Genomic DNA, 12875 nt, shown 5'->3' with positions numbered 1-12875 from the left:
AAAAAAAAAAAAAAAAAAAAAAAAAAAAAACAGCCAGTTATAAAAAAAAAAAAAAAAAAGAAAGCTAGTCTTCTAGCCTAGCTAAGAAGACTCCATTTTGAATCTTCTTTTACACTAACCACATTGCAGGTGTTCGTTAGTCACATGAAGTAGTAGCTACTGTCTTACACCACAGACTACAAAACATACCCATCATCACAGGAAGTTCTATTGGATGGTCCTGCTCTAAAAAATCTGTTTCTGTCTAAAAATTGGCAGCAGTGGGATTCTTAAATCACTGTATTCCCATAAACCAAAGAAGTCAAATGCATTTTTGGATAACAAACTCTTTAAGGACAGGGCCTGGGTTGCTGAGAATGACCTTATAGAACCCCTAAATGCCTTACCTTCTGCAAAGTCTTTAATGTTTTTTGATGATGGTGTTGGCTCCCCAAAGTAGACTCTCTGGCCCCAATTCAAGTATTAGGAATGACCAGGAAATTATTCCAGGGGACTGGAACTAAAGCATAGAGGCCAATGGAGTCCCAAGTGCTCATTCTGCCATATTGGGTACCCCTGGGTCAAGCATGATGAGAGCCTTTCCTTGTCCAGTGGAAAGAGCCACCAGGTTGTACTACACGGAGGGCATAACCCATTGACTGATATTGCATCCTGGCTACAGGACTTTTTTTTTTTTTTCAAAGACTCATCCTCTGAGGTCTGCAGAAGAGGAAAGAGGAACATGGTGTGTTATTGTCTCTGGACAGAACCCTTTGCCAGAGGCGTGGGCTTCAGATCTACTTGGACCACTGAAGGAAGTGCAGTTCTCAGGATTTTGAGCTGAAGGTCATGCATCTGGAGGGAATGAGCTGCCATGTTAACAAATGGTTCTACCTGAGCCATTTTGCAAAGGCCATTCTTGGACTTCTCCCTTGTTTCTGAACACATTTGTCTGCATCCTGCCAAGAAATCACCTAAGATGCTAAAACCATAGCCTCTCTTCATAGTTGTAAGCCATGCTCCTTAACTGTTATAACAACCAAGGTCATTAAGCTCTGATTTTGTGCCGTATCTCATTGTACGTACTCACCAGCCCTCTGAGGGAAATATCTTTATCATCTCCATTGTGTAGATGAAACACTCAGAGTCTGAATGTTTAGATAACTCACCCAACATCAAGAGGCCTCAGAGGTGGAGTCAAGCCCAGCCTGGCCCAGGGCTCTTCCCTGTTCCACATGCTGTACCTTGAACACCTAGTCCTTGCCTGCCCCTCACCTCCATCTTCATACCCCCCCCCCCCTACACTGAGCCCATGTCTACAGTTTGGAACATTTTCTTCAGAAAGCCTCTCCCTTCGCCATGGCAGCAGTGCAGGTATGAGTGCAAATTCAGAGAGACAGGACAGGTGGGGATGCTTAGGAAGGAGCAGTGAACATTCTCAATGGAGGGACAGAGCTGCAACTGACACTCTATTTCAAAACTCACTTTCCCCAATACCTCTTGAAGGTTCCTTTTCCTCCCTACCTCCTTGTGCTCTAAAAGGCAAGTAAATCAAAACTTATGAGTCTGGAAAAATGAGTAGCAAACTTCTGGCCTTGGCTGTCAGGAGCTGAGTTGGGGTCGGGGTGGAGAGGAGTTCTTTCCCCCCTTCATCTGGGCTTCTGACTACCCAGCAAAGCCGTCAGGGATGGGGGAGAATTCTGGACAAACATTCGGGCAGGCTCTGTACCCTTATATGGCAGATGTGAGGGAGCTTTGAAGGAGAGGTGAGCGAGCAGACTTCAGTCAAGTTTTCAAATCAGAAAATGAAAATGGATTCAGCTTCACAGACCAGAGCCCATGGCTATGACATCTGTGACAAGTTGAGGCTCCAAGCTCACGCTTCTTAGCCCACCATACCCAAGGAGTATAGTGCTCCATGTGCAAGGGTTAAATACAAACTGCTGGCCTCACTGCTTCTGAGTCATTCAAGTTCCTGTGTCTTGTTTGCTAGCACAGCTACCTCAGCTGTTTAATTAGATGCTCTGTTCTGATTTCCTGCTGAGCAGAAAATTCCAGAGAATTACAAAATGATGGAGGTGAGCAAAATACCTTTAAAATTTTGAGGACATACTGGTGATTATGTAAATAGGAAACAGAACAATGCCCTTCTCAATAATGTCATGGAATAAGGGGCCAGTCTGCTCTCTGCTAGCAATACCCTAAAAAGTTCATTGTAAAACCTAATCTTACCTTTCTTTAAGTGGCATGTTCCCTTTAATAATCTGTTATTTTCACAATGTTGCATTCTTTCTAATAGGTTTTTTTTGGTGCAACTAATTACATTTTTATCTGACTTGGGTGTATTCAAAAAATTGGCTTTATTTTCAGATTTCTGAAGAACCAGGCCCCAGAGCAGATTCTTAAAGTGGACCAGCAGCATCAGTATCCCCAGGAATCTTGTCAGGAGCACAAATACTTGTCCCCCCCCCCCCCAATCTGGCCAGGCCTACAGAATCAGAAACTCTGGGCCTCCAGAGTCAGGATTCCAGGTGATTCTAAGACATGCTACTGTGGGAACCACAGCTCTAAAGCATGAGCTTGAAAGACTCTTTAGAAAAGTGGAAGGTTTTTTTTTTTTTTAATTTTTTTAACGTTTATTTATTATTGAGAAACAGAGAGAGACAGAGCGTGAGCAGGGGAGGGGAAGAGAGAGAGGGAGACACAGAATCCAAAGTAGGCTCCAGGCTCTGGTCTGTCAGAACAGAGCCCGATACGGGGCTCGAACTCACGAACCGTGAGATCATTACCTGAGCTGAAGTCAGATGCCTAACCGACTGAGCCACCCAGGTGCCCCAGAAAAGTGGAAGGTTTTTAATTAAAATCTTTAGTCTTCACCATTGATGCTTCTGAAACAGCTCCATTCAACCATCAGAAAGACCACATTTTCTGTGTATGAAACCAGGGTTCCTTCCCACTGATTTCTCCTTGACCGGAGTTCTGTCCTTCCTCTGAGCTATGATCCTGCAGTCTCTGCACAGGGTGGCACCCTCTCCATGGCCCTCTGGCCTCTGGTCCATGACTGGAGGAGAAGCAATCCTTCCCCCTGGCTTCACTGGCTTTTAATAACAGGTAGAACTCTCTGGTCTTAAGAAATAACCAAAATTACTTTATAAATCCCAAAACTTTCCTCCAGCCACTGCCCTATCTCTGTCTTCAGGTAGATCCTGGAGTCTAGGATGCCTGTCTACAGTGACTGTCTTTCATCTCCTGCTACCACCTCAGGCTGCCAGATATGACTCCATCCACTCTATCAGGAGCACACTGTCCAGTTCTTCTGACCCTATCCCTGGGCAGTGTTGGGTCCCTTGGCTACTGTCTCCTTCTTGGCATGGGTCTCTCCTGAGCATATGTCCACTTCTTTTCTGACCTGTGATATTGTGATTTATAAGAAACATGTATTTGCTCATTCAATGACCAAAATATATTTCTAATATTTGTTTGGTCCTTGTCCACAATTTCTGGCTTACAACCCCCTAAACCCTTGGGATTTCCTATGTGTTGAGAGTGATCAATGTGTCTTTTGTTATGTTAATAAGGTGACTTTTGGAAGGAGCCTAAGGATGGAGGCTAGTTGCCAATAGAGTCAGCCATCTGTTTAGAGGGTTGGAACTTTCAGCCTCGCCCTCTGACCAGAAGGGGAGAGGTGAGGGGCTGGATGTTGAATCACTTGCCAATGGCCAATGATTTAGTCAATTGTATTTATGTAATGAACCTCCTTAAAGCCCCTAAAAGAGTTTTCCAGGTTGATTAGCATGTGGAGATTTGGGGAAAGCTGGCAGGACTAGAGAGGGCAGGGGAGCTGTGTGCCCTTTCCCATAGCTTGCCCTGTGTAACCCTTCCATATGCCTATTTCAGAGTTATATTCTTTATTAAAAAACTGTGGTCTAGTCAGTAACTAAAGCTGGAAGCTGCCCTAGCAAATTAATTGAACCCAGAGAGGGCATCTTGGGAATCTTTGACTCATAGCCAGTGGGTCAGAAGCCCAGACAAGAGTCGGGGCTTGTGACTGGCATCTGAAGTGGGCAGGAAGGGCAGTCTTGTAGAACTGAGCACTAACCTGGGGGGTTTAATGCTATCTCTGCATAGGGTGTCTTTAATTGAGTTGAATTTTTGGATACCCCACTGGGGTCTGAGAATGGATTGGTGCTGTGTAAGACATTGAAATTGTGTCCAGGAGCCTTTCATGGCCTTCTTTCTAAGTGTCTACATGTGCCTTCTCATTTGCTTTTACAAACTCCTGTCTTTCCTATCTCAATGGCAGTGCAGGATGCTATGGGGATGCAAACAGTGGGAGTTAACTCAGTCTCAGGGCCAAGAGGAAAGGTCATTTAAACACCAGCAAACTATCTAGTCAAGTTGATGCTTGAGATGTGGGTTCCTTACCATGATGCTGAACACTGAAGGTACCCTGAGAGGCCATCTAGCACTCTCTGGGTGACCTTCCATCCAATCTAAGCTGGACTCTGCCCCCCCCCCCCCCCCCCCCAACCACAAGGCTTCACATACAGAGGCTCCTGACCAGACCTGAGAGTCAGCTTGCCTCATCACTGAACCAACAAGGAATAAGCACCTAGAGCTCATACTTTCAAATCAAACCCCAAAATATCTAAATCAAAGATGCACCAGGACAACATCAGGCTTAACCCAGGGATTCAAAGTGACTCAACATCAGACAATCCACTGAAGTCTTGCATTAGAGTAAGGCAACAGTGGTAGGGATGTAGAGGCTAGAATGTGCCATCAGAGGATGCCATGCTCTCCTTTCTTACTGCAGCCTTGGGCAGGGTGGCTCGTACAACCCAATGCAGAGTTCAGGGTGAGTATAATTCAGGACCCAGGATTGTTCCTCAGTTAACTATGGCTTGGTAGCAGTAATAGAAGCAGCAGAATTTTAATATGTACTTGACATTTTCAGTCTTCCAAAAGGAAACATCAATTTTCTTTTTCAAGAAACATTCTGATTTTAACCAATGGGCTATTAATGCTTTATTAGAGACGTTATCTGAAATGTGCACCTCAAAGATTCCAACTGAAATCTTCAAAATCTCTTAGGAATACCTTAATTTGGTGAGTGTACAGCACCTGGTCTAAAGACTGCAAAGCCATGAGGATAAGGTTTTGCTGGAAACAGAGGTGAGAGACAGCACCTTTGGTCATGGTGTGTGTTGCTTTGATGAATGTGGTGAACACTCAGGGGAAGACCCATGCACCATTCATATGCCTCTTTCCTCAAGCTGAGGCCCTGGGTCCCTTCAAGTGAAATCCCAAAACAGGGAGCTGGGAAGAGCTTGGGACTCCCCCACTCCATTCTCAGAGGCCACATATCAAAGATTTGAGGACATTGGTGGAATGGTGCCTGAGTGACCATCCTTCCATAAGCAGGGGATGGAAGAACTTTTGGGATCTCTAGCCTGTGATCAGAGAACCCCTTTCTTCTTGGTTTCTCATTTCTTCCTGATCAGCTTCCCAGGGTAAATGCTTGGGTCTGTCTGAGGGGGAGTCCAGGAGTTCTTTCCATTTTCTAGCATCCCTCAAAGCACAGGGAAGGTGGGACCATTCACTGGTTTTCATTGTACTTTGGGCACATGGACTTCAGCAAGCTCATAGGTACAAAGAACAGACCGGTGGTTGCTAGAAGTGAGGAGTGGGGTGTGGGAGAAATGGGTGAAGGGTATTAAAAGGAAAAAAGAAAAAAAATAATGCTGTCACCTGTTTAATTATTTTGTCCAAATCAACTTTAGTTCAAATTGGTATAGTTTTGAGAGTGGAAAAAAACATGAAAATAATTCCAATAATATAAATTTTGAAATATTCACTAACACTAGTTTCAATTATTATGGTATACATAGAAAATATAATATTTCAAACAAAATACTTATAAAAATAAAATTATTTTATATATTTTAATATATATGTGTGTATATATATATATATATATATATGCTTTAAAGGAAAATGAAACACTTATAATGGTTACCCAAGCATTAAAAATAATATAAACACAGTAATTATTTCTGTTATATATTCACACAATTTCGCATTTCCTTAGCTATCTTATCTCATAGCTTATCACTGCTATTATTTCTAAGGAATATGTTTTTTCTCAATATTGACTTTGTTTTAATTTTTCATCAGACTGCCTAGAATATTTCTCAAAATTTACATTTTTTGGTCAATAAATTTGAAATTCTTGGTACTCCCAATTGACATTTCTATGAAGAACACAATATTGGAGAAAATATATGGGAAAATATTCTGTCTACGAGTGCTGAGGGATGTGTGCTCAGAGCAAATTCTGCTAAATGCAGGATGGTCTGCATTTTATTTTTTCATATGTAAATGTGGAAATATTTGAGCTCAAAACAGATGTAGGTATACATCATCATGATTCCTGGGAAGATGTGAAAATACCAACATGAGGAGGAGTTTGGAAGAAGTGGATTCCAACCCTCATGGATGACTTTGAGGGGCTCAAGGCTCCAGTGGGAGGAAGACACTACAGGTGGAGTGGAATGAGCAAGGGAACTAGGATTAGAAGTGGAGCCTGGAAATGGGACTCAATGGCTTCAATCTCATGGTAGAACTTGAATGGATGAAGAGTTGCTTCTTATAGATGAAGAAAGAACATGGTTTCTTGAGATGGAAAAGCATCTTGACCTCCTGGTGAAGATGCTGTAAAGATTGTTGAAATGGCAACACAAGATTTAGGATATTACATATCTTGAGTTGATAAAGCAGATATAGGGTTTGAGAGGACTGACTCTAAACAAACAGCATTGCGTGTGGCAGAGGAGTCATTCATGAGAAAAGAGTCAATTGCAGCAAACTTCATTGTCGTCTTATTTTAAGAAACTGCCTCTGCCACCCCAACCTTTAGCATCCACCACCCTGACCAGTCAGCAGCCATCAACATTGAAGCAAGACCCTCCACCAGCAGAAAGGTCACACTTGCTGAAAGCTCAGATGATGGGTAGCACTTTGTAGCAATGAAGTATTTTTTAATTAATGTCTGTACATTTTTTTAAAGATCATAAATACTATTGCACATTTAATAGACTATAGTGTAGTGTCAACATGACTTTTATATGCACTGGGAAACCAAAAAGTTCATTTGACTCACTTCATTGTGATATTGCCTTATTGCAGTGGTCTGGAACTGAAGTGGCAGTATCTCTGTGGATGCCTGTGCTGTCTTTTGCCTCCATTCAGAATGACCACCTTCAACATACTTTTACAGTTAAAACTTGTCAGTGAGCTGACTTTGGCTTTATTCTTTTGAATGGGTGACCAAAATTTCTCTTATCTCTCTTCTTTATCTATAAAATGAAAATACACTTATCTGACCTGAGTTGTGAGAAAAACGTCTAAAAAATGTAGTTATCACAGTGTTAGATCCACAGTTGATAGCATCTGATCACTAACTGTATTCCAATGTGCCTTTATGACACACGTCCTCCCCATCTTATAATGACATCAATTAACTGGAGGTGGACATCTTTTTCTTTGCTGAATATGCGTATACTTGTTTTTGTCAGCTGGACCACTGTGAGCTCATTGTTTTAGTCAAACCAATTAAGGACGATTTGAGGGGGGACATGAGTCCACATGATTGTCTAGAAGTTTTTGTTCTGCTAAAAACAAGATATAATCATCAAGAAAACTTCAGAATAGAAGCCATCAGCTTGGAAAACAAAAGCAAAACAAACAAGATCACAGTGTGCCCAGCTGGTGTGGGCAGGGCCAGTGAGGCCAAACCCCAGGGCTTTAGATGGGTGGCCTTAAAGCCACTGCCCAACATCAGAGATCCCTGGGACTACACCTTCTGACAGCATCTGCACAGCTACATGATCAGGTGAGCAACCCGGTGGGGCTGGTACAATCTTTGGGTAAGTACTTGGGAGAATAAATTCAAGGATTTTACTCCATCATAGTGATTTTAACATCTAGAAGAAAGGAGGATGGATTTTTAGACAGATAGGTCTAATCAGATACTCATTTCTTTTTCCTTCCTAGGTTTTGAAACATGTATCCTTTTGTCTTCCTGATCGCCCTTTGCTTGGGAATAGCCTCAGCTACTATAGAGCTTGATCAAAGTTTAGATGCACAATGGATTCACTGGAAGGCAACACATGGGAAGCAATATGGAATGGTTGGTAACATCCAAACTATCCAGGGGACCCAAAGAGAATGTCCGTGCTGGTGGTAGTTCGTAGCACAGAGTAGCATCTTGAGGCTGCTCTTCCTAAGGCAGTAAGCTGGGCACCGTGACTGCGCACAGTGTGGGCATATGTCCTGCTGTGTGGTTGCTGGAGAACAGCTCCCAGAAGCATCAAGCCATCCCTGGCTGTGATTTCTTCTCCCCTCTGTGAGCACATCCGCTTGGCGCAGGTCAGTAGGTTTTAAACAGAAATAAAGATGATAAGTCATATGTTTGCCTCTAGAATGAGGGCTGGAGGAAAGCAGTGTGGGAGAAGAATATGAAAATGATTGAACAGCACAATCGAGAACAAAGCCAAGGGAAACACAGCTTCACGATGGCAATGAATGGCTTTGGTGACATGGTGAGTGTGGCACGGATTGCTGAATGTTTTGTTCTCTCTCTCCTCAGTACTTTGCCAAAAAAATCTTATGCTTGTCAACATTCTACTTTCTTTTCCTTGAAGACCAATGAAGAATTCAGACACATGATGAATGGCCTTAAAATCGAGAAGGATGAGAAAGGGAAAATGTTTAAAATACCTTTCTTTGCTGATATCTATGTACCTGTGGACAGGAGACAGACACCTGCTGTAAGTCCTGTGAGTATCAAGGATGACCAATCATCAGGTCTCTCTCCAAGAAGAAAGCCAAAAAGAAAGTGTCCCCCTTGCTATGGTTTCCTGTTGTGGAAACCATCTACCATGTTAACTATATTTTAAAAGAGTTTTCAGATCCATAGACTGCTGTCAGTCTTGCTATTGGTTTTGTAGACTGAGACCTTGATAATTTGTTTTCAGGGTCGGTGTGCTTCTGGCTGGGCTTTTAGTGCAACTGGCGCCCTTGAAGGACAGATGTTCCGGAAAACTGGCAAACGTGTTTCCTTGAGTGTGCAGAACCTCCTGGACTGCTCTTGGCCTCAAGGCAATGAGGGCTGCAATGGTGGTCTAATGAACAATGCCTTCCAGTATGTTAAGAACAATGGAGGCCTGGACACAGAGGAATCCTATCCATATGTTGCAAGAGTGAGTGGAGCTCCTCACTTGTCACCATTCCAGCTCTGCCCTTAGAGCTGAATGCTTTTGAAGAAAACAGACACCATATTTAACATTCGCATTTTCAATTGTAGACTATCTGCAGCCTGTCAGGACTGTCATTAAACGGCATTAGGCTGGCATAGTTCTCTGCTTAGATGGTTACCACATAGCTGTTTTTATTTCTACATCACATGGAGATATGCATGCCTTTCTATATAGGGTACAGATTTCTCCAAGGTGAAAAACTTCTTATGGACAGGTAGACCACGAGTGTTTCATTGAATCCAGACCAATTAGCTTTGCTTTTTTTTTAAGTTTATTTATTTATTAATTTTGAGAGCAAGAAAGACAGAGCATGAAAGGGGGAGGGGCACAGAGAGAGAGAGAGGGAGAGGGAGAGAATCCCAAGCAGGCTCCATGCTCCGTGCAGAGCATGGGGCTTCATCTCACAACTGTGAGATCATGACCTGAGCCGAAATCAAGAGTTGGATACTTAACCGACTGAGCCACCCAGGGCCCCTCACACCAGTTAGTTTTTCAATTTCAAAACAATAAATACCCTTTCACCTCCTGGGTTGCTTCACAACAAACTTGACTTGGAAATCTTTTACCTGTAAGCTGCCTTGAAGTCATGTTCCCCAGGAAGTGGATGGTTGTAATCAAGTTTCTTTTCCCTTACCATTCAAAGGATGGACCCTGCAAATACAGGCCTGAGCATTCTGCTGCCAATGTCACCGCCTTCGAGAACATCCCTCAGCAGGAGGAGGCCCTTATGATGGCAGTGGCAAATATGGGGCCTATCTCGGCTGCTATAGATGCAAGCCTGGATACCTTCCGCTTCTATAAAGAAGGTAAGCATTTGTCGATGTAGAAATTTAGGTAGAAAAATTGGAAAACCACCCTAAGAAACAGCAAGAGTGACACTTTGGTATGTAGAACTCAATGTAGAATTTAGGGGTGTGTGGACTTAACATAGTTGTTCATTCTGTACATGTAATATTTATGCCTGCTCTTTCCATATACCATGACTTGACATATCCCCATGAGGATAAGTATATCATAAATATATTTAAATGGTTACATAATTTGATTGGTATGGCTTACTTTACTTTTTTCTAAATATTAAAAATTTTTTTAACGTTTATTTATTTTTGAGACAGAGACAGACAGAGCATGAACAGGGGAGGGGGAGAGAGAGAGGGAGACACAGAATCTGAAACAGGCTCCAGGCTCTGAGCTGTCAGCACAGAGCCCGACGTGGGGCTTGAACTCACGGACTGTGAGATCATGACCTGAGCCGAAGTCGGACACTTAACTGACCAAGCCACCCAGGCGCCCCATACTTTTTTCTAAATATTAGACCTTGATAACTTTTAAAGAATTTTGCTACTGAAATTAACAGTGGAAAGTAGCCCTTGGCTCAAGTAATTTTATTTCTCTGCTGTTTCCCTAGGTTGACATCCTACAAGTAGAATAATAAGGTTTCAGTGGGTGATTTTTTTAATGACCCTTGACTATTATTTTCAAAAGGGATTGTGACAGTTAGTATTTCTCCTGGTGTGAGATGAGGGCCTAAATCCCCACCCCTTCCCACTAAACAAAAATATCTGACGTTTAAAGCTCATCTGAATTCATATCAATATCACAACTGAATTTTGAAATGCCTCCCCTACTGTGGTTGATAGGCTGGGTTACTATCACATGTCACGTGGGAATCCTCACCCCACCATTGAATATTACTCCCCAGGCATTTATTATGATCCAAAGTGCAGCAGTGAAGACCTGAATCACGGTGTTCTGGTGGTTGGCTATGGCTTTCAAGGAAAAGAATCCGATAACCAAAAATATTGGTTTGTCAAGAACAGGTATGAAAATCCAGGAATACGTACTTTTGAATTTGAAAAAGGAATGTTTTTTGGAACCAGTGTTTGGACGCAGGTCCCCCAACCCTTGAGCACACTTCTGAAATCCCAGCAGTGTTTACCCCATCTAGGGGGGAACACAGACATAGTCATATAATGACAACGTTAAGATATTGCCTCACCTGCTAGAGTCCTAATATAGTTTTGGTACCACTGTATTTCTAAATTGGAATTTTAAAAAATTTCTATAACACATCTGGGTCCCAAAATTTTCCTTTTCCTGCTCACATTGCAGTTTTGTGAAAGGCCTGGGGATAGAATTCTGTGCTGGGTTAGAACTCAACCATGAACAAGAACGGCCTCTCCTGATTCTTCCTAAATCTGTCCTGGTCTCTGCTGCACTGTTCAGTATCAAGTGTTATTATTCATAAAGATAAACGTGTTTTACCATTTGTAACAATTGGAAAACCCTGTCTTCTTTCAGCTGGGGTGCTGACTGGGGCATGGACGGCTACATAAAAATGGCAAAAGACCGGGACAACCATTGTGGAATCGCCACCATGGCTAGCTTTCCTATCGTGTAAGATCATGGTGATAAAGAAAGCCTTGATTGGCAACAGAATATACAGAAAGTAAATTTTATTTTAAAGTCGATCACATCTTATTGTGCGGGATAAAACACTTGAATCACCGAAGATCCAAGTTGTGATTGGATTCTGTGCCCGTTCACACTAGTGATGAAACTACTTCTTTAATCCCTGCTCTAATCAGTGGTGTGTGGTTAACTTGCTTAATAACTTTTGAATTTCATGTTTTAAAAGGTTGAATGAAAGTTTTACCTTTTAAAATAAAATTTACTGTCATATGCTGAGGTGTGATTCTGTTTTTAATACATAAACTACTTTATAGTAAAAAATGCAAAGGTTTTGTGGAGAGGAAGAAATGTCCTTATTTCCTCCAGTATTCCTCCTAATTTCCTTCCTTATTTCCAAGTGGTTTAAGAATTTAATTGAGATGAAATGGGTCAATGGGAGGAAAAAAAGCCTCAAAATTTTATTATCAGGCAGGGAGGCCCAGTAATGAGTTTGAATACCGACCCCCCCCCCCCCCCCCAAAAAATAAAAAAATTGGGGAGGGTTTTGTTTTTTTTTTTTTTTTTTGGCAGTCTTATATATTTTAGACAAAGACAATAATTTGTGAGGAATTGACAGGAAAAAGAGGTGTGTGGGAGCTTTAAATAGTAGGAATTCCAAGTGGCATCTGGGCTGAGTTTGTATATGAGTGAAAAAGTAACAAGGTTTGTTTCTACAGCTTTCTCAGCTTTGAAGCCCCATCTCTGCTGATAAGGATGTCTCTTTACGTCGTAGCACATGGAGGGGACCTTTCATATGGGCCACTCATTTCCTGCTTTCAGGAGGGGCATGTGACAGCCTGGGTTGTTGTTGCACCGGTTGCATCCCAAGTAGCTTCAACTCAAGATAGTCAATATGCCATGGTGGCACATTTTGGGGTGGCCTCCCTGGGGCTCAGAGTTTCTTCCTCTGAAACTCCCCTGAAAGTTTATATAATAAATAGCTGAGCAGGTGACTGTGGAGAGAGAAGTCCAGTTTGGATTGAGCAGTAAGAAATCTACAAAGAATAAGAAAAGCATAGATCACCATGAGGATGAATGAATGGGTGAACGAGGGTGTGGGGTACAGGCTTCTAGTATGGAATGAATCGGTCACAGGAATCAAGGGCACAGCATAGGGAATATAGT

The 12875-nt window shown here is 42.3% G+C and overlaps 1 protein-coding gene across 1 annotated transcript; it reads left to right on the top strand.

Annotated features, from left to right (window-relative positions):
* Positions 1 to 8044: 8044 nt before the first annotated feature.
* Positions 8045 to 11885, top strand: LOC125910034 (procathepsin L-like). The gene is made up of 7 exons (XM_049613725.1): positions 8045 to 8170; positions 8463 to 8582; positions 8685 to 8819; positions 9018 to 9242; positions 9943 to 10105; positions 11002 to 11119; positions 11601 to 11885. Exons 1-7 carry the CDS (start codon positions 8045 to 8047, stop codon positions 11698 to 11700), a joined length of 987 nt encoding a protein of 328 aa, XP_049469682.1. The 3' UTR covers positions 11701 to 11885.
* Positions 11886 to 12875: the final 990 nt, after the last annotated feature.

The sequence above is a fragment of the Panthera uncia genome, chromosome D4, assembly GCF_023721935.1.
Source record: "Panthera uncia isolate 11264 chromosome D4, Puncia_PCG_1.0, whole genome shotgun sequence".
Lineage (NCBI taxonomy): Eukaryota > Metazoa > Chordata > Mammalia > Carnivora > Felidae > Panthera > Panthera uncia.
This window is presented reverse-complemented; position numbering and strand designations above follow the sequence as displayed.

Excerpts from the sequence above, each read along its gene's own strand:
- LOC125910034 (XM_049613725.1), top strand. The coding sequence starts at position 8,045 with ATGTATCCTTTTGTCTTCCTGATCGCCCTTTGCTTGGGAATAGCCTCA. Across the intron at positions 8,171-8,462 it reads ATGGGAAGCAATATGGAATG|AATGAGGGCTGGAGGAAAGC; the intron begins GTTGGTAACATC and ends GTTTGCCTCTAG. Across the intron at positions 9,243-9,942 it reads CCTATCCATATGTTGCAAGA|GATGGACCCTGCAAATACAG; the intron begins GTGAGTGGAGCT and ends TACCATTCAAAG.